Source organism: Cnephaeus nilssonii (genome assembly GCF_951640355.1).
Source record: "Cnephaeus nilssonii genome assembly, chromosome: 3".
NCBI classification, from domain to species: domain Eukaryota; kingdom Metazoa; phylum Chordata; class Mammalia; order Chiroptera; family Vespertilionidae; genus Cnephaeus; species Cnephaeus nilssonii.
The window spans coordinates 65,240,554-65,265,004 of NC_137074.1; the positions used below are offsets into that span (position 1 = coordinate 65,240,554).

At 52.5% G+C, this 24,451-nt stretch overlaps 1 protein-coding gene across 6 annotated transcripts in view; it reads right to left on the reverse strand.

Annotated features, from left to right (window-relative positions):
* Positions 1–24,451, reverse strand: part of BOC (BOC cell adhesion associated, oncogene regulated) — a 71,034-nt gene that overhangs the window by 15,924 nt on the left and 30,659 nt on the right. For all 6 annotated transcript variants that reach the window (XM_079766538.1, XM_079766536.1, XM_079766537.1 and 3 more), the window contains 4 exons: positions 20,042–20,217; positions 19,098–19,376; positions 3,244–3,390; positions 1,219–1,362 (listed from right to left, as the gene is read on the reverse strand). In XM_079766538.1, the coding sequence (XP_079622664.1) occupies positions 1,219–1,362; positions 3,244–3,390; positions 19,098–19,376; positions 20,042–20,123 (652 nt within the window). In that variant the 5' untranslated portion in view covers positions 20,124–20,217. The remainder of the gene's footprint in view (positions 1–1,218; positions 1,363–3,243; positions 3,391–19,097; positions 19,377–20,041; positions 20,218–24,451) is intronic.

The window sequence follows — 24,451 nt, forward strand, 5'->3', positions numbered from 1 at the left end:
TTCCTGCAGGAGTTGTTAAAGAAAGAGACTGCAGCAGCGCAGAATCCGGGCCAAGCGTATGTGGGGGTAGCTGTGTGTGGGAGGAGAGAAGGATGAGGGGTGGCCAGAGGTACACCTAAATGGTGCAGGTTTTTTTCCTGCTCGCACCCAGTAAGGGACTCTAAGACAGGATGAGATGGGATACACGAATCCCCACGCTCGGGTCTCAGAGCCCAGGTGTCTCCCACAGTGTGAGCAGCATCTCCCGTGAGCATGTTGCTGAGATGAGCAGGGCCTGTGGTTTAAAGATGAGCATTTCTCCTATTGTGAGGCCCCCCAATCAACTACTTCACTAGGCTCTCAGCTGAGGAAGCAGCCAGCCACCCCTTTACAACGCGGGGGGCGAGACCGGGCAGAACTCATTGAAAGGCATGTTGCTCTCCAACGTGCCATGGTCCCCGGGACCTCCAGGTAGCATGCTGACCATGTGCGATTTTGCTTTACGTGCCAACCAGGGACAGACCAGGTTCTGTACCACCTGAAACTCATACAGCTTGGGAAGCCGTCTTAAAGGAAAAGAATACAAAATTACAGATACTCAATTGGGCGGGTGAGGAACCACTGAAATTTTGCTTCACTCACTTCACAGTAAATCTGCCTTTGGTGCCCACCCTAAAACCTAACTCCACCTTCAATGTTACTCCATGGAATCCACAGGGATTCAGAAAGAGCCTGGCGCCCAGAAGGCGCCCAGCAAACGCAGCTGTTCTCTCATAAATGGGGGACGGGGGACGGTGTGGGCCTCCACGGTTTTCACCCGGGGGAGGTGTGGGGCAAACCCCTCAGTGCAGACTGGTGGGCTCCACACGGGCACCAGGCAGCACTGGTGCCCGTGTGGAGCCCACACATCCCCGCCATCCCCTCCTCTGAAAGTTGCACATGCACGAAAGCTCTCCACAGGCACAGTGAGCGGGGGGTGGGAAGGGTGGGGGGGTTGTGGTGTCCCCCACAGTGCTCTGAGGTGAGTGAGCAGGAGGCACAGCCCCTTTGAGCCAAGCCCGAGGGCTGGGCTGTGAGAGGTGGGCGCTTCGGGAGGTGCCCCCATCCCGGCCGAGTCCTGGATGCCCCACTAGCTGGAGCCCCACAACCCTCACCCCCACACCTCGGGGAACCCCAGGCCCCCCCCTCCCCCCCCAAGCACCCAGCCCCGCCCTCCACCAGGGAGGCCCCGCCCCTTACGGCGCACGCGCAGCCGGTCACTGGAGCCCGAGGTCTTCACTTCTTGGGTCACCGGGTTGTAGGCGGCGCACTTGTACATCCCCTCGTCCTCCTGGCTGGCGTTCACGATCTGGAGGTTCCCCGACGGCATGATCAGGTAGTTACCTGAGGAAAGAACAGGAAGGGAACATGGGTGAGTTTGGGCCTAAAACACTTACACCCAACAGGTCCCACAATGGGGCGGGGCAGGAGCCAAGAGCTGTACCCCTGAGTCCCAGCAAGCCCACCCCGCAAATGCTCTTCTCCCATAAAACCTGGAAGCCAGGGGGACAGAATGCCAGGGAATGGAACAACTAAGGAACCAGCTAGTAACTGGCTGGTAACTCCCCCAGGTTGGTCCACAGATACAGGGAAGAGCATTTCGCACGTAAGGAAGCTGGGCGAAAGGCAGCAGCACCTGGGGTCGGCCCGACCTGGACTCAGGCTTTGGACCTGCCTGTACTGACGGTGTGACCCCGGGCACAGATTTTGTTCCCTTGTTTGTAAAGTGGCCCCCCGTGTGCTGCCTCAGCCGCCCTCAGGCTGGAGGGGCCCGCTGCACACCTGGGAGCCGAGAGGTCATGCCCAGAGGAGGGAGGGCTTTCACTTCAGAACCGCCCATCCGCCTGTCAGTCACAGCTCTGAGCCACCTCACTACTGAATTTCTGCAACCGGGGAGAACATTCCGACCCCAACCCAACGCTCTGCTGCGGAAGCCCTCCCCCCCTCTGCATCACTGGCCTGCTGGGCTGTGTGCTCTGGGCCAGGGGTGCCAGGGGGACCTGGGGGGGTGGGAGAGGCGGGCAGGGCTGGGCTCAACTTCTCTCAGCAGGAGATAGGCTCACGCTGCTGGACACACCAGTAGTGTCCAGCTTCCTGGCAGGCGGATCACTGGCCCTCCTCTCTGAGCTGCTGGTGGCCTGCCCTGGGAGTCGGGGTATCCCTGTACCCCGGGCTCACTGAGCCTGGCACCGCCTGCCCCGGGGTATGAGCTACTTAGGCAAATATCAGACAGAATAGGGAGAAGCTCTGACCCCTGTGGGCTGGGCAGGCTTCCTCTAGGGCAGTGGTCGGCAAACTGCAGCTTGCGAGCCACATGCAGCTCTTTGGCCCCTTGAGTTTTTAGCAAAGGCCAGCTTAGGAGTACCCTAATTAAGTTAATAACAATGTACCTACCTATATAGTTTAAGTTTAAAAAATTTGGCTCTCAAAAGAAATTTCAATCGTACTGTTGATATTTGGCTCTGTTGACTAATGAGTTTGCCGATCACTGCTCTAGGGGCCACTCCCGGCTCCTGCTGGGGACGGTACAGATCAATGTTCTTCCCGCAGTCGCCACGTATTTCTGAGGGGCAGGACTCGAGTTTTTGCCCTTTCAAGAAATAGTTTTCTGTATTTTCTATAATGAACATACATTTCTTTCATAACCAGAAAAAGTTAAAATATTTTAAAATGTATGTATTTTTAAAGTTACACATTTGAGCTGTGGGGTCCAGTCAGTAGGGTCTACTTGGCCTAGTGTGCAGGGTCAGTTGTGGATGAAGCATCCTATCCCCCCAACTGGTACTCGGGGGACCACAGCTCGGCCCCCCTGAGATGGCTGCATTACCAGGAAAATGGGGACAGGGAGAAACTCAAGTTCCGTAAGAGGATTGCTCTGCCATGTGGGGACGAGCTGCACCTCCCACCCTGCAGCTGCGGGAATGGCTGGGTTTGCCGGCAGCCTTTCCGTGTCTGCCTGGTGGCCGGCAGCTCACATGGGGGAAATCTGGACCCTGTGCTGACAGCCCTGACCAAATGGCGCAGCTCAGCAACATCGTCCCGGGCCTCAAAGAGCAAAGACACTCCTCACGACAGGGCGGAAGACCTCCATAAGGGAGCCAGCCCCTTCAGGCTCCTATAGGGCTAAATAGCAAGGCCAAAGACAGCTGACCAACATGAGGAGGCAGTGGTCAGGGGTGGCCAGCTTCCCCCCCGGCCTTGGCCTCTGGGCTCCTGCTTGCTCACCTCTGGATGCCTCCAGCCACTCCTGTTTGACACTGTATCGGACCTGGGCTTTTGGGTGGCTCTCAGGAAGGTGGCAGGCAATGACCGCCGTGTTCCCCTCATCTACTTCAATCACATGCTGCACGTCTAACTTGAAGTCCTGGAGATCTGTGGAGAGAAGGGGGGTGCCGGTTGGGCCTCGATGGAGGAGACATGCAATGTTCCAGGGTGGCTTGTGTCTCCGTGTCTTTAGTCACAATAAACAGCTGTAAAACCTCACATTGGGGGCTCTCTGTGAGTCCTTCCTCTACCTTTGTTGTCTAGGGGAGTTTAAAGGATGGAATGTGTGGCCCTCATCACTGCATGGGAATTCAACTTGGTACATATGAGCTGTAGGGCGGGGGTGGACATAGAGATTCCTTCAGGAGGTGCCTGTGATGCAGACCAGCCTCTGTTACACTGAGACATGGGGGCGAGCTGACCAGGCCCACTGGCCCTACTAAACCTGGTCAGGGTCAAGGCACAAATGCCCTGGCAGAGCTCAGCTAATGGAGACCCAGGGAACAACAAAAGAGAATGCTGATGTCTCCTCCAGTTCAATAATGGCCTTCCCTGGTTCTTCTCAGACATCCACAGTGAAAAGTGAGAGGCCCAGAATTTCGCTCGGTTACTAAGCATGGTTCTAACCGGGGTCGTTCCTGCTACCCAGGAGCTATACTCTACATCAAGCATGTTAAACTCGCGGCCCACGGGCCGCATGCCTCGTTCATTTGGCCTGTGTTAACCTTTGAGTTTGACATGCTTGCTCTACATCATGGCTAATACCTTCTCAGGGCTGGGGTGGGGAGCTGTGGATGCCCCCAGGGTTTCTAAGGCAAAGAGGGGTCTCCCTGGTGTGGCTTAATGGCAGCGGGATACAAGGGAGCCGAGGGCCCTGACACCAGGCTGCAGGCCCTGGCAGCACAGTGGCTTCTCTCCTGGCTTGGCACGCTGGCAGGAAGACTGGGATCTAAACTGAGAGAGGATGGAGGTCCATCTGGAACAAGAGCCGGATGCTTGCCAATCAATCCAAGAGTCCAAACCACAGAACTGTCTCTGTAGGAGCCGAATCACTGATGCTGCTGAACAGAATGGGCCATTTGTGCAACAAAACCACATTCCAAATTCGGTTTTCAGAACTGCAGCTGAATTTAACTTGAGAGAGGAAATAAGACGAATGGAGAGGAAGATAAGAGAGATGAAAATATTTACCCACTCCTCACAATGGGACTTAGAAAACACCCTCGAGGCATCCTCACTGACTGCTGACCACACCACCTCTGCTCAGCTCCTGAGAACGATACCGTCGGAGCTGACCACAGGACCCACCTGCCGCTGTTGTTTCCACTGAAGACCCAGAGAAGGCCACAGGAGCAGGCGGAGTCAGGTTTCTGACAGGAGAGGTAATTACTGAAAACAACTGTGGCCAAAGGAGAGCCTGGTGACTGAGGCACTCAGCCGGCTCAGGAGCTTCCCACTCAATGGAACGTTCCAGAAGCTCTCAGTCAAGCCAGGGCAGGAGGGTCCTTCTGTTTCTATGAAAGGATCCCTGTCCCTTTGATCACTATATCAGATTGTGAACCGTTTAGGGGCAGGGCCACGTCTTCACACATGTGTTTTCTGAACCTAACCTAGGCCTGGCCCAAGCAGATGCCCAGTGATGCTGAAATGACTGAAAAATGACCGTCTCGGAGCTGGCCCCTCCGCCAGGTACAAGGGGCCCGTTTGTTGCCTGTGAACTCGGATGTGCTAGCTGAGTTGGCCTACATTGTGAGCTCAAGGATAAGGGCCTAGCACGGCCCATGTCCTATGAACCTTTTATCCAAGTGTGGTCAACCTTTTATCTAAGTGTGGCTATTTTGAAAATAGAACGTTCCTTTTGAGGTTACTTCCGGGGTCACAGGAAAGTGGTAAAATAGGTCCAATAAATGCGGAGTAAGACATGTGTGCTGTCCACGGAGTGGTGTGGCAAAACTAATGGCTGACTGCCCAGTTCATTTCTCTTACTCCACTTCCTTCTCCAGGCCCACGTGACGCCTGTGGATCAAGGAAGGCCAGCCTGACGGTCCCTTCCTTTGGGTGGGGGACCTGAACGTGTGCTTTCTGAGGACGTCCATTGTTAGTTTGAGGCCTTCTGGGCTTGAAAAGAATGGTCTCATCGTCATTTAATTTTGTGTGCATGATATCCGACCCTAACTAAGTTGTAAACTTCAAGTGGGCCGTCTGTTTTGCACTCCACGCCTCCAACTCCAAGCCCCACTGCCCAGTATGCAGGATACAGCAAGTGCTCGCTAACCCTCATTGAATACATAGGGAGGCTGAGCCAAGGCCAGCTGCACAGGGCCCTATGCTTGGGGTCCATGCTTGGCTGAATGCTCTGCTGTCACCATCTTGAAATTCTTCTTCATGTTTGAACAAGGGGCCCTGCATTCTCATTTTGCACTGGGCCCCATAAATGACAGCCCAGTCCTGGGTGAGTCTCTCCGCCAAGACATGGGGTGCGCTTTCTCTCAGAGAGGAGGTAGGTACGGACTGGGAGAGGGAGGACTGCCTGGGCTCGGTGTGTTCTAGCTAAATATGGCTACTGCTTCCCACAGCCACGCACTCCAACACTGCCGGGGCCTCGTGTTCTCAGCACAGTGCACGTGTACCTGCCAAGCCCGGAGGCGCCCCACAGAGCGAGCTGTGAGCATTGTGAGCTCAAGGGCATCTGGAAAATTCCCCCGTCACTAAGAAGCACTCTCTTTAATGGTCTAATAAATCTAAAAATACTCCACTAAGAGTTTTTGAGTTTTTTTCCTACCACCCTCCCCCTTATCTTTACCTCATTCCAAGGAAATTTGCCTTGAGCAAGAATATATGTAAACCTCACAGATCATTTTGCAAGAAAGATGTGAGCAACTGGAAGGAGTCTGGCACCAGAATGCCATCACCATCTTAATGGCCTGGGCTCCCGCCCCATGGTAATTGCGGGCTTATCCAGGCAGGAGCAGAGCACGCTCCTCCGCGCAACCCCCTCACCCACCCAGCCCCAGGAACACCAGGCCCTCCTTCAGCCCCTCTTGGCACCCTCTGCACCTCTGACAACTGCTGAGCTGGAGACAGGAGGCTGGGCAGTGGGGGAGGCACAAAGCTGGGCACCGGTCAGCCATGTGTCCAGACAGCCCTCTGTTCTGATGCCAACATGTGCACAACAGCCATGCAGGCAGGACCGAGGACGCCCAGCTGGGCACCCAGCTCCCCACGGGGGCCGACTGGCAGGCACGCCTTCCTGGTGTCAGAACAAATAAGCAGAAGTTTAGTCCTTGGCCCTGTCCTCTCCTTGTGCCTTCTAAACGTAAGCCTTAGCTGTTGCTTCACTAGACAAACTCCCAAATTGGCTGCTGGAGCAAAAGTTGAGTTTCACTACGGGATCAAAGGCAGAGTAATGAAGTGATGACCGACTTGAAAATCAGAGCACCCTCTCCTAGTGTTTTTGGGCAGGGAGAAGGACAGGGACGGGTGAAGCTTCATGCACAGGACCAGCCTCGTCAGCCGCCAGGCGAGGCAGATGCAGAGAGATGCCGTTGGCTGCATGTGAAGGAAAGCAGCCTGTCCCTGGCCCCTTTGTCTGCAAAGCTGGCTTCCTGGTCAGGTTGCTCAGAGAGCCCCACTGGGAGTCAGGGGCAGGCCCTTAGTTACAAATGAGGTGAGCAGGCCCTGAGTCAGAAGGGTGGATCGGGTTTCACCAGGAAATGGTTTGACAGGACACCTGTCCTTGCCTGTTGGCTGGTGTGTTTGAGAAATCCATTACTGGAATGTTTTTGCAGCTTTAATCCTCTTATGCCTTCCCTCAGACCCGCTTTTGCATCCTCTCTTTGTGTATTCTTCCAGCTATTTTATTAACTTGTCTGCACTAATCAAACGCCCATAGGCTCGCTCTTGTTTCTCGGCTCTCGGCAGGTCAGAAGCCCTGGTCACTGGGGCCACCTTGGAGATCACTGACCTTCCTTACTTTCCACAAAAGGTGCTTTCAGAGGAAGCCCATATTCATTCAGGTTCCAAACAGAACTTTGCTCACTTCCCTGCCTTCTGTGTGTTCAATTTCTTCAGGGAACATGTATCTTCTGATCTGTCTCTTCCCTGGGACCTTGGATGCACAGACTGCAGGGATTTGTTCAAACAGGTCATCTGATGTGCCCCAAGTTTCCTCTTCACATGTACAGGGTGCATCAGACAAGCCAGCCAGGGTTAGAAAAGGCAAGTAAAGGACATTTAGAGGCACGTGGGCATAGCTGCCATCACCAGGGTCACAGGAGAAAACACGATTGCTAAGTTTTATCTTGAGCCCCTTTGGAATTCCTTTCTCACCACCTTCTGGATTCAGTCTTTCCTTTATTTAATGAAAGGCTCAGTAGAGCTATGAATGAAACTACAATATTTGGTGCAAGTTCATTCGTTCTCATAGTGCAGAAGTGTCAAATCTTAATTATAGGCCCAGCTCCCTCCCTGCCTTTCATGGAACTCACACATCCACTGACAGGTGCTGTGCGCCTCGGCAGGGTGCCCTAGTGTGATGCTTAAAACTTAAGGATCACAGTCAAGGAGGTTCCTCACGCCACCTCTCCTCCCTGGGCCCTCGCTGAGGCTGCAAATAAAAGTTCAATTCTGTGTAAGAAGTCAGGTGAAATGGTGCCGTAGGCTGGGTCTGCACGGAGTTACCGACGTCCTCCTCTCTACGAGCTCACCTTAAACAACTGGCTTTCTACCCACCCAGGCATTTCTCCAATACAGTCAGTCCTGCCTCCCTCCCGCCCGCTCTCAGGAATCCCCAGGCAAGCCTGCACTCATTCGCTGAGGCTTGGATGGGATCCACCAGCTTGCGGGGGCACCCTGTGGAGCGGCGCCCTCCCTTGGCAATGCTGCCAGGACGGCCCCGTAGCCTCGTGGCCATCGGCAAGTTTCTGGGCTGACTGATAATTCTACTCCCCACTTCTTATGGCTCCAGGTCTTGACTTGTCCTTGGGGTGGCTTGTTGTATCTGTGGTTGACGTTTCACAGCACAGAAGCCTCTGCTCTAACAAAGCATTCTCCTCAGTGGCGACCCCACGGCCCTCCCTGCACCCGAGTCCCTTCGTGAATTTGGAAAAGTGCAAGGGAAGCAAAGCTCCTAAGAGCTTTCTCAGGCAGAGGCTGTGGCTCACTGCCCTACAGACGGACTTGGAGGTGGGGTCGGAGAGGGGGAGGGGCCCCGGGCACTGCCTCCCCGTGGGGCCTCTGGCCATGCAGAAGCGTGCCAGCGCCTCAGGCTGCTTCACTGATGGGCAGAGAACCACCACACTGATCTCCACCCCAGGGGTGACCCCAAGATCGGTCCTCTGAAATAAGAGTGCTTTGCTAGTGAATCAGTTACAGAGGCAGCGTAGAGACCGGAGCCTGACAGTGCTTTCCTTCGGCCAGAAAGCACAGCTCCTGGTGAGTGGCTGGGGTTTGCTGGGGGACAGGCAGGCATCTCAGAAACCACACATCCTGGGTAGTGACTAAGCCTTTTGCCAGTCGGTTGCCCTGGCACACAGACCACTGAAACCAAACCCACTGTAACCCACGAGGCTGGACAAAATCAGGATATTCTGGAGTCAGCACTCGGCACAATACCACCCCTCCAGGCGCCATGGAGACAGTCATTAGCCAGCCAGGAGCTGGAGGTGATCTATTACGCCAGGCACTGCAGAAGACACGACACAGTTCCTAAACCAATGAGCTTTACTCTAATGGAAAAGGCATAAAACAGCACACAAAGCAGGGCTCGACAACTCGCCAGAGTGTGTCCCACCTCCACCAGCGTCCCAGCCCAGGGCAGGGCGCCTGGACCTCCTGAGAAAATGTAGAAAGGGGGTTGGCAGAGTGAGAACTGCCCCTCTCTTTGCAGGCAGGGTGAGTGGGTAAATGTGTTTGCTCTCTTTGGGATTTTTTTTTTTTCTGCCTGTTCTATTGCACAAATAATTTTGGCTCCAAAGCACTTTCCTGACAGCCATGGAAACATGACATAAAATTTCTCAAACACACTTTCTGATGAAAACAAGACATGCTCTCTTTTATTTAAATAAAAAACAGTTTCCGTGGGGGAAAACCTTTGCAGATGCCAAACATATTCGCTGTTAAATCTTGTGTTTCTCTCTTTTCCTTTGAGCTGTGGTGGGGTTTGCACCCAGATTTGAGCAGTGAGAGAACACTGAGGATGGAGAAGAGATTAAAGAGCCAGGGGGTGAGGGCAGGAGATCAAAGTCATGACAGGAGGTGGGCAGGAGAGGAGAGAAGACAGAAAGGGAGGAGTGTGAGAGGAAAAAGGAAGAAAAATAAAAAGAACCTAGTTTGCAATGTCATTAAATGATTTGCAATAAACTGGCCTAATGCTTCAGGAATTTCTTGGCTTGAACCAATTAAAAAAATATATTTTTAAAAGACATAAGAGAATGAGAACTGTGATTAATCCCTGAAGACAAGTCAAGGGTGGGAGCCACGTCTCCACTGAGTCTGGCAGCCAGATGAACGGAGAAGATGTCTGTAGACCATCTCGTTTATCTGACTCCAGTGCTGCTATGAAGCAGGGCTGGTTAGCAGGACTGGGGAGTTTCTTTTGGACCCGGCCAAGGAATGAAATGGTTTGAAAAAATACACCGAAGAAAGAGAGAAGGAAAAAAAGATTTACTTGCCAGCAACCCACATCACACATATTTCTCTGATCAACTCAATATAAACTATAAACTTTAGCAATGGGAAAATTAATGTGAATCCTGGTGGTCTGGGCTCATCAGAGCCAGAGCTGGATCCCGGATCCTGGCACGGTCTTTGGCAGGCAGGCAGCCTGCACAGGAAGAGGGAGAGGACTGAAAGCGAGGCCCAGGCGCCCAGGAGGAATGAAGATGAGCACTTCAGCTTGCCCTTAAGAACGGCACTCCCGGTGGGAGAGGAAGGGACACGTCCCACGGCCAGTGAGCCCACAGGGGTTCCCACTTCTGGCCACACGCCTGGGAACCACGGATTCCTGAAGCAGTGGTGGCTTCACCCACCACCTCGGACAGTGTCCCCCGGGGTGCCTGGTGGGACATGGAGCCACATTCACTGGCGTCTCCCTTCAAAGGTTCCAAAGTTTCCTCCAAACATCTCTTTTTAAAAACAAAAACAAAAAAAACAGCCTTTTATGTTTCTCATATCCAGAGGTTTTTCTAAACCCTTCCTGAATTTCTTTGTATCTTTATGGCCCGAGTTCTTGCTTCATTCTTTCCTATTTACTTCCTTAAAATGTTTAATATATCAGGATTTAGTGAAGAAGGCTTTGTTCACTTTCTGCATGCCCTTTTTGATCTCAGACTTCAAACACATTTTAATCTAGAGTCTTCTTCTTCCTGGACACTCACGGAAGGCCTACTGTGCGCTAGGCCCTGTGCAGAGCAGTGTGGTCACAGAGCTGAATGGCAATACCCTGCCCTCCAGGCAATGAGACAGGCAGGGGAGGGCTCTTTAACCCAGGATGGTGAGGCAGCTGGGAAGAAGAGACCCTATCACAGACACTTGGGAAGCTGCAAGTTTCAAGAAAAGATTCCCAGAGGAGAAGATACCCGAGTCCTGAGAACTGAGAAGGAATTCTTAAACCAGGGAGGGAGGAACTTTCTGGGGAAAGGAATGGAAAGCAAGATGGTGCGGGCACCTGGAGCACCATCCTCAAACAAGGGGAGCGCCAGGAGCTGAGAAAAGGGGGTTGGCTGGGCCTAGATGGAAGTGGGGCTCAGAGACGGGCTTGCGTGTATCATCCTACAGCCCGAGCCTTAGTCTGCGACCCCTAAAATCCTCAAATGTTTTTAAGTAGAAGAGCACAGTCACTCAAAATTAAGCACAATTTTCCCTATAGAAAAAAATGCTGTATTTTTCCTCAGCAATTTTTTTTTTCTTTTCATTTTGCTTACATTTTTTTCTCACTGTTAAGAAACAGTCCTTTATCTTAGATGTGAACATTTCACTCGCAGAACAGACTCACTGTCCTTTAGCTCTCAGGGTCACTACCAGATTCTAAAAATGGCTGTAACCATCTAAAAACCAAGATCAAAGTAGAAATCCCTCGACTTTTCCACGTACAGAAAAGGAAGAGCCCAGGGACTCGCTTGTTCTCTTGATTCTTTTTCATTTTAACCCTTTGCACTCGCTTGCTTTTTTCTCGATTCCTTTATTCTAATGCTAACCGTGTCGACATCCGAGTGCAAAAGGTTAAAGGCATCGTTTTGCATCGTGTTTCCTAAAGGATTCCAGTGATTTATCAGCATTCACCTCTTCTCTGTGGGGGAGACGTTCTAAGACCCTGACCGCCAGTGGATGCCTGGAACCGCAGACATTACCGAAGCCTATATTTACTGTGTTTTTTCCTTATACAGTCATGTGCCACATAACGTTTTGGTCAACGACAGATTGCACATAGGACAGCGGTCCCTAAGATTATAATGGAGCTGAAAGCACTCTATCGCCTAGTGACACTGCAGCTGTCATAACGTCGTAGCTCAACGCCCTCCTCACGTGTCTGTGGAATGCTGGTGTAAACAAGCCTACTGTGCTGCTAGTCGTATAAAAGTATAGCCCACCCAATCACATACAGTGTATAATACCTGATAATGAATGGCTGTTACTGGTTCATGTGTTCACTATACTTTTTATTGTTATTTTAGAGTGTACTCTTCCTACCTATAAAAGAGTTTTGCTGTAAACAGAATGCAGTGCTGTGCCAGCAGCAGCCTCAGACATCTCGTGTTTACCGCAACGTTTGATTGCATCGTTTTCTCTGGCGCTAGATTTACGCTCCTGTTGCTTTGTACGCTAACATGCTGCACAGGCTTGTAGCGTAGGAGCAATAGGCTGTACTGTGCAGGTGCGCGTAAGTACAGCCTACGATGTTCGCATCACAATGAAACTGGCTAGCAACACATTTCTCAGAATGTACCCCTGCTGTGAAGTGGCACAGGACTGTACGTACACAGTTATGAAAGCTGAATTTATAAATTAGGCACACTAAGTTATGAACAACAATAACAAATGAAAGAGAACAATTATAACAGTAATTGTTCTAATAATGATGCTGCAATGAGCGTTATGTAAAGGTGGCGTTATTAAGTAAAATTAGGGGTACGTGAACACAAGCACTGCAAGACTGCGTGAGTTGATCTGATAACCAGGGTGGGTGCTAAGTGGCTAACAGTGTGGAGGTGCCGGATGAAGGGATGATTCACGCTACGGGCAGGACAGAGCAGGACGCGTGAGATTTCATCACGCTACTCAGAACTGCGCAACTTAAAACTCAAGAAATGTTTTTATTTCTGGACTTTTCCCACTTAATAATTTCGGACTGCAGTTGACCGTGGAAAGTGAAATCACTGGTGGGGGGCACTGCTGTAATCCTTCCTTCAGCTCTGGCTCACTGGGTCTATAATTCTACTCAACACACAGCTTAGAAAACAGCCCTGGATTTACTTAAGCGTGTAGCGGTGTGCAGAGAACAGACTGCGGAGAAGAGAGGGATGCATTGAGAATGTCCTTGGTGGACGATGTGCCATGGTCTCGAGGTCTTCCTCTGGCAAATATTGACCATTACGAAATAGAGAATCGGAAGCCTGGCTGCTTAGGGCAGAGAGCCGCTCCCCCCCCCCACCATCACCCCCCACCCTGAGCAGAGCTTATACCACACATCTGCCTGGGCACCTGCGCCAGGTCTGATGGGATTAGTACTTCCAGTGCCGCCTGAACATCGGGGACCTTCTTGTGAGTTGTGAATTTCTGCTTGTATCCAGCAGAAAACAGAGTCAATATGACTTTGGCCTAAAGCTATAAGGTACTCCTTAATCATTTCCTATTTAGATTTCAAGATTCTTAGCACCTTTTGGGTCTAAGCTGTCTCCCGATAATTTCCTTGTCCAAGTAGCAAAGTACAAAGTAGCTCAATTTTAGGCTCAAGCTAGCTCTCCCGGCAAAGGAGACTCTCGTCAGCCGCCACCACGCCCCCCCTCCTCCCCCCCCCCCCCCCCCCCCCCGCTTTCAGCTGCAGCCTCCCCTCCCCTCCTGGGGCAGCTCAGGAAGACACCTGTGTGGTTTTTCCTCCCCCAACACTTCCTCACACCATAACCAACCCTTCATCCCAAACCAAAGGGACTCTCTGAGACATCCAAGCCAACAACAAATGTTTTCCCAATTTGCAATGAAGGGTTCCTTCTTGTTTTCTCAAGCAATCATTGGCTGGCTGAACCGGACTGGGGGAGAGGAGAGAGGTGGTGCTGGAAAAAACACTCTAAGGTGTTTCTAAATCACAAAATGTGCCTTCCCAAAGGCAACAGAGAGGAGAAACGGTGAGAAATGGGGGTTGGGAGTGGAGTGGGGAATAGGAGGCGCAGTGAGAAAGAGACCATCACCTGGTGGTTAGACTGGGGACCCGAGTGAACCCACCGTGGAAATACCTCACCGGAAATTAAACTCACTATGCCAGTATCTGCCCCATCCCGGCAGCTGGCCTGAGCTTCAGTCTCGTACACAGTACTAATAGGTGAGTTTAGTTGTTGAAGGTCAGAGGACTCAAAAGATTAGAAATAAAGGTGTCTCCCACACATTCTTCAAACTCAACTCCGGGTCTTCCTCAATCCCCCAACTCAATCACTGTTCATCTGAGCGCCCATTGAAATCTGTTTACACGTCTGTGAGGCAACTCAGGTCTGGCTTGCTCTCTGGCTCCCATGTTCTGCAGCCCATCTTCTCCATTAGACTGAGATCCTCAGCCATCGGGCTTAGGTCTCACTGTGCCCTGTTGGGAATTCCAAACACTCCCCAATTCTCGGGGTACCATTCTCTAAAACACCCAAATACTGAACCCGGGGTTGGAGAACGGATGGTTTGCTGTTTCCCAAGTGGGGGTCCTGAGTCCCCCTACTTATGGATTTTGGACTTCCCAGCCTCCACAATCATGGGAGCCCGTTCTTTAAACCTCTTCCTCGTCTCTTTTTCCCTGTCTCTATTTCTCTCTCTCTACGTTTATATGTAAAATTGGTTCTGCTTCTCTGTCGAACCCTGACTAAAACAGGGATGAAGGCAGCTAGACATAACTTGAAGAAAGAAACGTCTACAGTGGTCCTTAGTGGCCTGTTCTAGGCTCAGGGTCAGAGCCTAGAAGACCTCAAGGAAGTGTCTGGTGGGAATCAGAGTTGCGGGGAGCTGAGCTAAAGGAGACAGGGCTTCTGTTTGTGGGATTCACATTCTGGGGGCCGGGTCAGCCCAGCCTGGCTGGACGGACGCGCGGCAGTGTACAACAGAGGCCTGCGCGGCACCCGTGGGCCACAGGGACGGCAGGGCAGGGACACCGAGGGCTGCACTGACAGGGAGGCGGGGCTCCAGGTTGGAGAACAGGTGTACACAGGGAGTAAAGAAAACCACGGGAAGTGGGTGAGCTCTCTCTTCCTAACCAGGCAGTCCTCTCTCTTGGTTCTGGCTATGGCTGACGCTTTGCCACCCTGGACTCCGGATTCCGAAGGGCTGTTCCCAGGATGGAGCTGGAAAATACTCCACAAATGTGTGTTTGAATGAATAAATGCCTGGAATGTATAAAATGCTTCAAAATATTACCATCACATATTCTCTCATTTGATCCTCAAAAGAAAAAGCCATGAGAGTGAAGACGTAATATACTGTGCTCATCTCATAGCTGTGACAATGTAGATTAGGTCACTTGCTCTAAGTCACATTAACTCAAAGAGTCAGAGTTAAAACTTAAACCCAGTATCTTTTTTTCCCCATGAGACCAGTTTGGCTCTTTTATCATATTCATGAAGTAAATTAAGGTAACAAAGCACCTTGTCACCTTCTGACCTTTCCTCAAAGGCACAGAGTCAGGGAGAGCGCTGCCGAAGGAGCACTCCCTCCTGTCCTGCCAGCCGCCCGCTGCTGCCGGAGGGAGGATAGCTCAGCAGTGGGTGCCCGGTCTAAGTGCTTGAAGGCCTGATGGAGGAGCTGCAGGGAGCGACAGACCCGCTCTCAATTACACCAGCATCAGCCTAGGACGTCACATGAGCTTGAGGACTAAAATCCCTACCCAGCTACCACCTATTTATTTCCAACCTCGACTGGAAACTAGGGGTGAAAGGATAATTGGGAGAATTAAGGAATAAAAACTAGAAAAAAGTTGAAAATGAAGAACTATGTAGGGGAATTACTTGAACGGCAGATGATTGGAGGGAAGGGACAGGAAGAGGCTGTGACATGCGTGTCGGCTCTGGTGAACCGGTTGTGAGCACTGCTGTGCTGTGAGAACCCTTCTCAGGCTGAGTCGGGGCCTGGGCGGAGGACTGTGCTGTCCGTTGGCAATTCCTGCTGTCGGCTCAGGTGCACAGAGTGGGAACGTGTGAGCCACGTCAAGCGTTTGGCTCCTGGTATAAAGCTTGTGAAAAGAAAGGTAAAAAGAATCAAGGATCTTAACGTCAGATGCATGTCAAAAAGCAAGAACTAAATAAGGTGGTCTGAAGTGAGGCATTAGCAGCAAGAGAGGTTTACCACAAACAAAAAGTAGGCTCGATAAGAAAAGAATTCTCTACAGAGAAGATTGGGGAGCCCCCTCCACAGAGTGAAGGCAGCCGTTATCCACACGGCCAGGGCAACCTAGGGTGGAGGGTAGGAGTGCACAGGTGAGAGTCTTCAGGTGGTGACCTTCCACCTGAAGACCAGAAGCCACGTCACCAGGTCAGGATGAAGTCCAGGTGCAGCCCCCACCCCCAGCATCCGGGTAGAAGAGGTCTGGACCAGGAAAGCTCTGCGAGTGGCCTCTCCACACCCCGAATCCTCGTGCCAGGCCCTGGCCCCGATCGTCCGAAGCTCCCGGGGATCTCCAGGAGTTCACTGAGATGCAGAAGGCAGGCTTGCCAGGTAGGCCACACAGCAAAGGCTTTGTCAGAGGATGAACATCTGGACACGCGCAGAGGAGGCCCGAGGAAAAGGAAGTCTCGGGCTCTGTGGGGTGTGCGTGCGTGCACACCAGCACGCCACTGCCCAGCCTTGCTGCTAAATGCAGACTAGGCCTTTGGTCATCCCTCTACGGCTCAGCCTCCCTCGCACACCAGCCAACCAGCAAAACACAGCCCCATTCTGCTCAGGAATGTGCTTTCGGAAACTTAATCTAACTGCTGAGTCCGGGCCAAATGCCCCACGGCCTTCACCCAAAGACAGCACCCCTTTCTCCCGCCTCCCCCGCCGCCGCCTCCAAACTGGGAGGCTGCAGTCCCACTCCACCGACTCCCTGTTCTCCATGACACAACCCCTCCACGCCCGTTCTCCCGGTTTCTAGAACCTCTCCGTCCTTCTAGTCAGGCCCAAACATTTCACTTCTGATTCATGTCTACATGACAAGCCAATAGCTCTTGGCTTTCAAACAAGACTCGGTTGGCTTCTGCACAAGCCCCTTCTTCTCTCGCTGTGCCTTTTTGGGTTGCAACCAAACCCTTCCCTTTGTCCTCACTGCCAACTGCAGATCCCTTTAAGCGTTAGAGAAAGAAGTGGCCAGGAATTTTTTTTTTTTTAATAAAGCTATAAATTGTCTTTCCTCACACAGATACACCTTGAAGTACAAGGAGGGCTCCAAAGCAAATCTCCTCCTCTCCAGCTCTCCCCTTCTCCAAACAATGAAAGGCTCAGCCCGGCTCCTAATGAGGCCAGATGGATGGTGATGGCGTTTTTGCGCTTCACAGACATGTGCTGACCATTTGCAGATGGACTCTCCCTCCGAGATGAGCAGCATTATCCTTCAAAGGCACAAATGTTGCTAAAACGCACCTCTTATTTGTAGGAATGCACAACTGGGAGCAACCTGACTGGCGATGGGAAAAGGGTTCAGTGCCTTTTGGTGGATGGTCCAGGGCCGTGGGGAACGATGATCTTGCTCTGGTTGGGGAGGGGGCAGGTGAGCTAGGAAGGGGCACAAGGAACCTGCCGGAGTGATGGTACGCGGTGTGTACATGTGGGAACCGCGTCAGGCTGTCACTGAACATTAGCGCACTCCGTGTGCTTTACCGGATGCATTTAATACTCAACAAAAGAGACAAAATAAAAACGGTCACATGGCCAATGCAAAATGCTTGTCGTACAATGTCAAGGGGAAGAGGAGAAAAGGTAGAGACCCTCTGTTCAGTAGTCAACAGTGTAAGGTGTGGGTCTGGAGAAACACTGGGAGGGTGTGCTCCAAAACGATAATAGGATTGTGTGATGGGGGCTCAGGAGAAACACTGTTTTCTATATATTTCAAACTTTCTACAATGTAACTGAATTATAATTAAAAATATAAAGGAGGAGTATGATGGTAGGAGGTGGAGCTCTGACCTCAACCTTTCCTTTCATGAAGAGATGGACCCTCCGCACCCTCCCCGCCCTCACCCAAGTCTCCTGCGCCCTCCAATCACCCGCAGCTCGGCTATTAGCCCAGGGCCTGCTCCCCCCCCCCCCCCCCCCCCCGAGGCCAGCACACAGATCCCCTGGTGCTCCTTCTGCCACAAAGTGGCGCTCATGGAGGCTGGGGAGTGGCTCCCAGATGCAGCCCAGGCTGGAGGGCCTGGCCCCCGAGCGAGACCGGGACCCACCCTGCCTTCCTCCCTTCTGAGAAACGGGCAGGGCTGCTCCACTGTTCCCATGGAGGGCAGCCCCTCAGGGATCTGGGGGCCCGGGGGAGAGAAGGGTCTTTCCTCCTCTGCTCTCTGCTTCCCCACCCTCACCGCTCTCCTCCCCGGGCTCACACCGCCCAGGGCCCCGTGTGACCCACGGCCCTCTGGACCATCTCACCCGGCAGGGTGGTGATGTGGTGACGTGGAAGCCCAAGGCGGGGCTGCCAGGGAGAAGGGGGCACTGCCGAGCGAGCCACAGGGGAGCAAGCTCTGAAGACCTCAGTTTAAACCCAAACGCCACTAATCTCAGAGTTTCCCCATGCCCTACACTTCAGGCTCCAGGAAGCAGGGGGTGGGGGGTGGGGGGGTTCTTCATTAGCCCGGCTCCAGACCTGGCACGTAAGAGTGGGGGTGAGGGTGGGGGCTCTCCAGCCTCGGACGTTTATTTAATCAGTGAAGTCTCATTTGCCACGTGTGCAGTGGGCAGCATCCAGGTAAGGTATGTGGTGCCTGGGTCAGAGAGACCCACGTGGTGATTACATGTCAGAGTAGCAGGAAGTCCTCTCCTGGCAGCTGCCCAGGACCAAACCGTCACCCAATCTCTTCCTCTTTTCCTTTCTCTTTAGCCCCTTGTCGTGCAGTTTCCTTTCCATTGTGCGCTGCTGTTTACACTCCAGGCATTTGTAATGTGCGTGCCCCTCAGAGAGAGGCAGGTGGCCAAGAGTGGGGCGGGCAGGCTCTGTTCAGCCCACACAGAGCCCTGTCCATGCTCCGACGGCAGCCGCAGTGAGGATGGAGCTCGGAGGACGGAGGGGACAGTGAGCGGCTGGCACAACCACCTAAAACCACAGAGTGACCAAGTGGAAAGGCATGGCATGGCCCAGCCCTGGGGCCACAGAAACAGCTCATCCATATGTCAGGTTCCTCTCTTTCTAGACACTCAGCCCAGACACTCACGTCCCCTGCTCGCAAAGTGGCTTCGCAAGGCACACGGCCCCGCCCCTGGGACTGCTGGGCGGCTCCCACACGCGAGTTTACATTTCAATGATCAAGACCCCTTTATGGAAAGACTAATGACGGGGGGGGGGGGGGGGTATGAATGGTGGTGGGGGGGTGAGGGCAGAGAGACCAGAGAGACTGAGAGAGAGGAGGAGGGACGGCACCATGGCTGGGGAGCAAAGGAGCAGCACTCACTGGCTAGTGTCACTGTGGCTGGCACGCTGGCCACGGCCCCCGCAGGCATCCGGGCCACACACTGGTACCGTCCCACGGTGCGGTTGTTGAGGGCGGTGATGACGAGCGTCCCGCGGGTGATGAGGACGCCGAGAGCATCATCGGAACCATTCAGTTCCCTCCCGTTCAGGCGCCAGGTGGTGCTCAACCCCGGCGGCTCCACCATGCAGCCCAGGATCACCGTTCCCCCGAGCTTCTGGACGGTGGAGGGCGGCTGCACGGTGACCTGAGGCACCTCGTCTGCAGGAAGAACAGAGCGGCCATGAAGTGACGCTCTTAGGGCTCCAACAGCAGGGCCTTTGAGAAGCGCCGCCCCAGGCAGCCTTTCAGAGCCGAGCACCCAGAGAGGCTGCTCTTTCTCAGAAGACTAGGGTGCCCTCCCCAGCCTGCGCTCAATCCGGAGGGCAGGATGGAGTGGCCGTGGCTGCAAAGGTGAGAGCACTCGGGTTCGGAGTTGGACAGACCTGAATCTGAATCCCGGGCCCACGCTTCTGAGCCGTGTGACTTTGGCCTTTTTTGAGTCTCAGTTTCTTATCTGCAAAATGGGGCTAATAATACTTCTCACAGGGCTGCTGTGAAGCTCACAAACCTGTAAGCTGCCTGCCATAATCTCCAATGATAAGTGCTCAGCACAAGGCAGTTACTATTATTGTTCCTCCTCCTCTGGTACGGATCGGAAATGATTGAAATACCCAACGACAAGCCCTGTGATGTTGCTGGGATCATTTCTCATCTTGTACTATGGAGCGTGTCCCTGAACCAGGGGGAATGAGTGTTCTTTGAAATCCCGAAAGAGGAAGGGCTTTTGAAAGGGCTGTGGTAGAATGTGCAACGCCTCCATCGGGCATTAAGGGGCAAGTGTTCTTCCGAGAAGGGCAGGCTGAGAAAGGGAAGGGCGGACTCACTCAGGTCCGCGAAGCAGCCTGCTGCGGCCAAGAGGAGGCAGGCGAGTGTGACCTCCGGCCTCCGTCCGCTCTGAGTCGTCATCGTCCCACGCGGCAGGTGTGTGACAAAGGGTCCGAAGCCAACGTCCCATAAGCCACCAGTCACTCAAAGAGATTCTGCAATCCTCTGCAACACTCTGTCATGAGAGAAAGAGAGAGAGAGAAGGCCGTGGTGAGAAGGCCTGGGATGCCCACGTGGTAGCCGGAGCCTGCTTGGTCCCTGCACCCCCTGCTTCCATCAGGGACACTCCGGGTGCTGGCCTGCTGTGCTGCTGGAAGGCCCAAGAACACGCTCACGCCATTTCTCATTCAAAAGACGCTCTAAGCTATCCCCACCTGGAGCTAGAAGGCGACTGTGTGATGGTAAGAATGCGGCAGCCTTGCCCGACGCAGCTACAGCAGCAAGGACTCAGGGGCAGTGAGCACCTAGCACAGGCGCCGTGGCCATTGCTTGCAGGAGGCTGGAGGTCTGCGGCACGTGCCGCTAGCACAGACCACGGTGGACAGCGCTGCGTCCCTACTGTGCGTCGGAGCCCCTCGTTTAGGGATGTTGGCAACTGAGTCCTAAAGTCTCAGGGACTCACCAACCCTATCCCTGTATCTCTGTGAACTTTTTTATTCTTAGAATCAACCTACCCTCCTCAGCCTGTCTGTAACTTCTAGTCCCACAACATCAAAGTCACACACCGGCCAAGGCCCCACCTTCTCTCCCGCGGTGCTGGAATTCCGGCCTTTTTATTCCCACAAAATCTGTACTCCTGAGACTGACTGACAGACCAGGCTGCCTCTCCGCCCAGAACAACATCCCTGTGGGCCCTAGCCTTCACTGCCCCTCCAGCCGCCCGACGGCCTATCTCCGCTCCCAGCCACCCTCTCCCCGCCTGCCTAGGACTTGAACTCCTCCCCTGCCACAGTGTTGTATCTGTAAGACTCCTGTAAGTGACAGTCCTTGAAAGAGTCATCAAAATCACAGGGAGGCGGGTGTACACGCTCACACACACTTCTGTCACAGCCTAAACCACGATGTTGCTGCCACGCTTTCCACTGCTGCACTGAACACATCAGGCCAAGAAGGAAGGTGGGGGGACATCCTTGTTGGGCAGGGAGGCCCTGGAGTGAGTTCCAGAGGACAGTGAGGCAACATGCAGGCCATCGACAGTGGATGCAGCGTCCTGAATCACACACAGGTGGGAATACCAGGAGCCATTTCCGGGAGGGTGACATACACTCACAATGTTAACCCTTCTAGACCAGTTTATCTAACCAGCGACTCTTTCAAAATCACCACTGAAAACTCGGGGAAGGAGTTACGCTCCCCGGCTGAGCGATGCGTTGTGCGCACCAGTCTGGAGCTCTGGCTGCCTGCGCAGTCGGCTGCGGGAGCCGGTCCTCAGCTCTTCAACCGTTATCACTCCAGACATGGGATGAAGGCTGGGCTTCGGGCTCTGTGCTAGGGGTTTGCCTAAACCTCTCCCTTCTCCTAGCTCCTTTGCCCTGGGCTTTCCCCCGGCTGCTGGAGGCAAGAGGGCACACTGCTCTGCCCAGCAAGCACCTCCAGACCAGACGGAGGACCAGCCCCACACTTGTTCTGAATGTTGTCCAAGGAGGAGTTCTTCCCCTTTGCCTTCCCATCCCTCCCTTTGCCTTGTGTCTCCCACATCGGAGACTTCTCCTTCACTCTGGGAAAGGACAAGGGACATTTTCTATCAAAGGTTGGAGAGAAAAGTCTGAAAGACGCTTTTCGAGAGTTTTTTCATGACAAGATGAAATATTTTCCTCTTGGTATAGAGAGAGCTTTCGCTCTTTTTTTTTGGACAATCCAGTAAATCAAAGGGCCATGTTATTAGCAAAGTGAAATTAAGGACATCTGCAAAGGATGTGAATGGAGGTGGCTGGGGACAGGTGTGAGGGGGTCGGGGCATGAGGCAGGGCTACTGTCACTACAGGGTCCTTGCTAAGTTTTTTGCGGGAGGTATTTTTTTTTTAATCTTCATAAAAACACTATAAAATGGGGAGTGTTATCCCCATCTTACAGGTGAGAACACCGGGTTCCAGAGGTTAGTTCACATAACTGCAGGCCTGGAATGAAACCCAGCTCTGTGCTTTTAACCACAATAGTAGCCTTTTCACACATTTTCTTTCTTTTTTAAATATATATTTTTATTGATTTCAGAGAGGAAGGAAAGAGGGAGAGAGAGATAGAAATATCAACGATGAGAGAGAATCATTGATTGGCTGCCTCCTGTACATCCCGCACAGGAGACCAAGCCCTGGCCGGAAATCAAACCGTGACCTGCTGATCCACAGGTTGACATTAAACCACTGAGCAAAAGGCTGAGCCTCTTCACACATTTTCTATCGTACCCTGCACCCAGTGGGTGCTTAATGGAGTTAGAATATGGGTGATGTAGAACAGGGAGGAATTTTAAGTTATTTCTAGAAAAAAGTTCATACCAAAAAAAGCAAGCTTTTGGTGCCCTCTAAGTTTTCCAGATACTTGTTTTAATGGCCTCCTTTCCATCAAACGAGATAACATATTTATCTAGAACACTGCATGAATTACCATTATAGGAATGTAGGGACACCCTCCAGTTTCCTCCATTCCTTAAGGTATTGGGGACACCTGATCCTTCCCTGCCCCAAAGAAGGAAGAAGAATGGAAGGAAAAAAGGGAAGGAAGAAAAGCTGAGAGGCAGAGAGGCAGGGAGACAGCAAATGAACTCACAGTAATAAAGGGCAAAAAAGAAGACCAGCAGACAGGAGGGCGGGAGGGCTGGCTCCCATCTGAGCCCAGGGTGGCTGCGGAGGTGTTTGGGTTGTAAAGTCCACAAAGGTTTTACTGAGGAAATCCAGCTCTGACCCCCTCCTGCTTAACAAGGACCAGCCAAACCATTCCTGTTACTTCTGCACCCTCGGTAATTTATCAGGTTCAAACTGGAAACAGACCCCACTGCCGCTGCCTGCCACCAGCCGGCTTTTAAAAGCAGCAAGGAGAAAAGAATGCCGATGGGGAGGGAGAGGGTGAGAGGAAGCAGGTACCCAGAGGAGCAGGAAGGAGTTAACTCATTAATCCCCACACCACCTTATGAGCAGGTACCACTTAATGACCCCAAAGCAGGACACTGTGAGGTTTCCTTCACGCAAGAGCAGAACTGTGACAAACACACGGGGCCGGGCAGGGGTCCCTGTAACCACGATGCATCTTATTGAACAGCTGGGAAACGGGGTGACTTCCTGAACCAGGATACCTGGTGAGTGTGGTCTAGAAAGATAATTCCGAAGAGGCAGATTTCTGAGCACTTTGCTTTAATGAGTAAAAGAAGGCAAGAAGGTTAATTGGAGTACCATCTGCAGAGTAACTCTGCCCCACTGTGAAATGATCAAGGTACAACTTCAAAGCTGGGTGAAGGCAACAGTAAGGCCTGGTATTTTTCTCAGCAAAGCAAGGTCGGTCTAGATCCTAATTTTCTACGCAATTTCTCAGAAAAAGAGGAGAGACCAAGATAAGAATCAAAAAGCAGAGAGAAGGGAAAATGAATTCTTGTCATGAATTCCTCACTGAGGTTTAAGTAGTTGCTTTTTAAAGGGGCATTTGGACACGAAGCATAAAATAAGTCTGAGAAGTTTAACTGCTGACATACGTGTTCCCACCAATACAAGCTCCTCCAAGCAGATGTTTTTGAACTTTCTAAAAACAACAACAGAATACACTTCTGAGGTTGAGAACGAGCATGAGAAATTATAGCCTCAGCATTTATTTTGCAAGAAAATCACAAACAACTGAGAGCTGATCATGGGCAGGAGGTGGCCAGCTCCAACTTCCCCAGAGGGTGGCTGGCTGGCCGGCCGGAGTGGGAGTGAGACCGCAGCGCAGGGGCCACATGTCACCCCGGGTCACCCGGGCCATGCCGCTCTCTCAGAAAGGGGGAGCTCCGTGGCCAACACACAAAACACGGCTTTGGATGGCCCGTTACCCATAGCCAAGAAGAGCTGAAACATTCAGTGGCAAGAAACAGATCTGACAAAATTTTTGTTCCATTGGTGGTGGGGGGGGGGGGGAGGGGGGGGGAACGCTAGCTACATAAGAAAAGAAACATTTCTAAGCCCAGATTACATTTTTTGCTTGTTCCCAACTCCATAGCAGAATTCCCCTTCCCTACTACCTTGGAAGGCAGAGAGGTTTCCTCCCAGATGGTGATGCTAAGTGGCAGCGTGACTGCTGAGTGCTGGCGGCCCCACCCCCACCCCCACCCTCTGCCTCAAGTAAGGGGGGGTGGTCCTGCACACAGGAGCGGCATTGGGGGGAAATACTGGGGAAATGAGTGAATTCTCAGAGGGCTGGACATGTGAGTTTAGATAGACTTAGGAGAA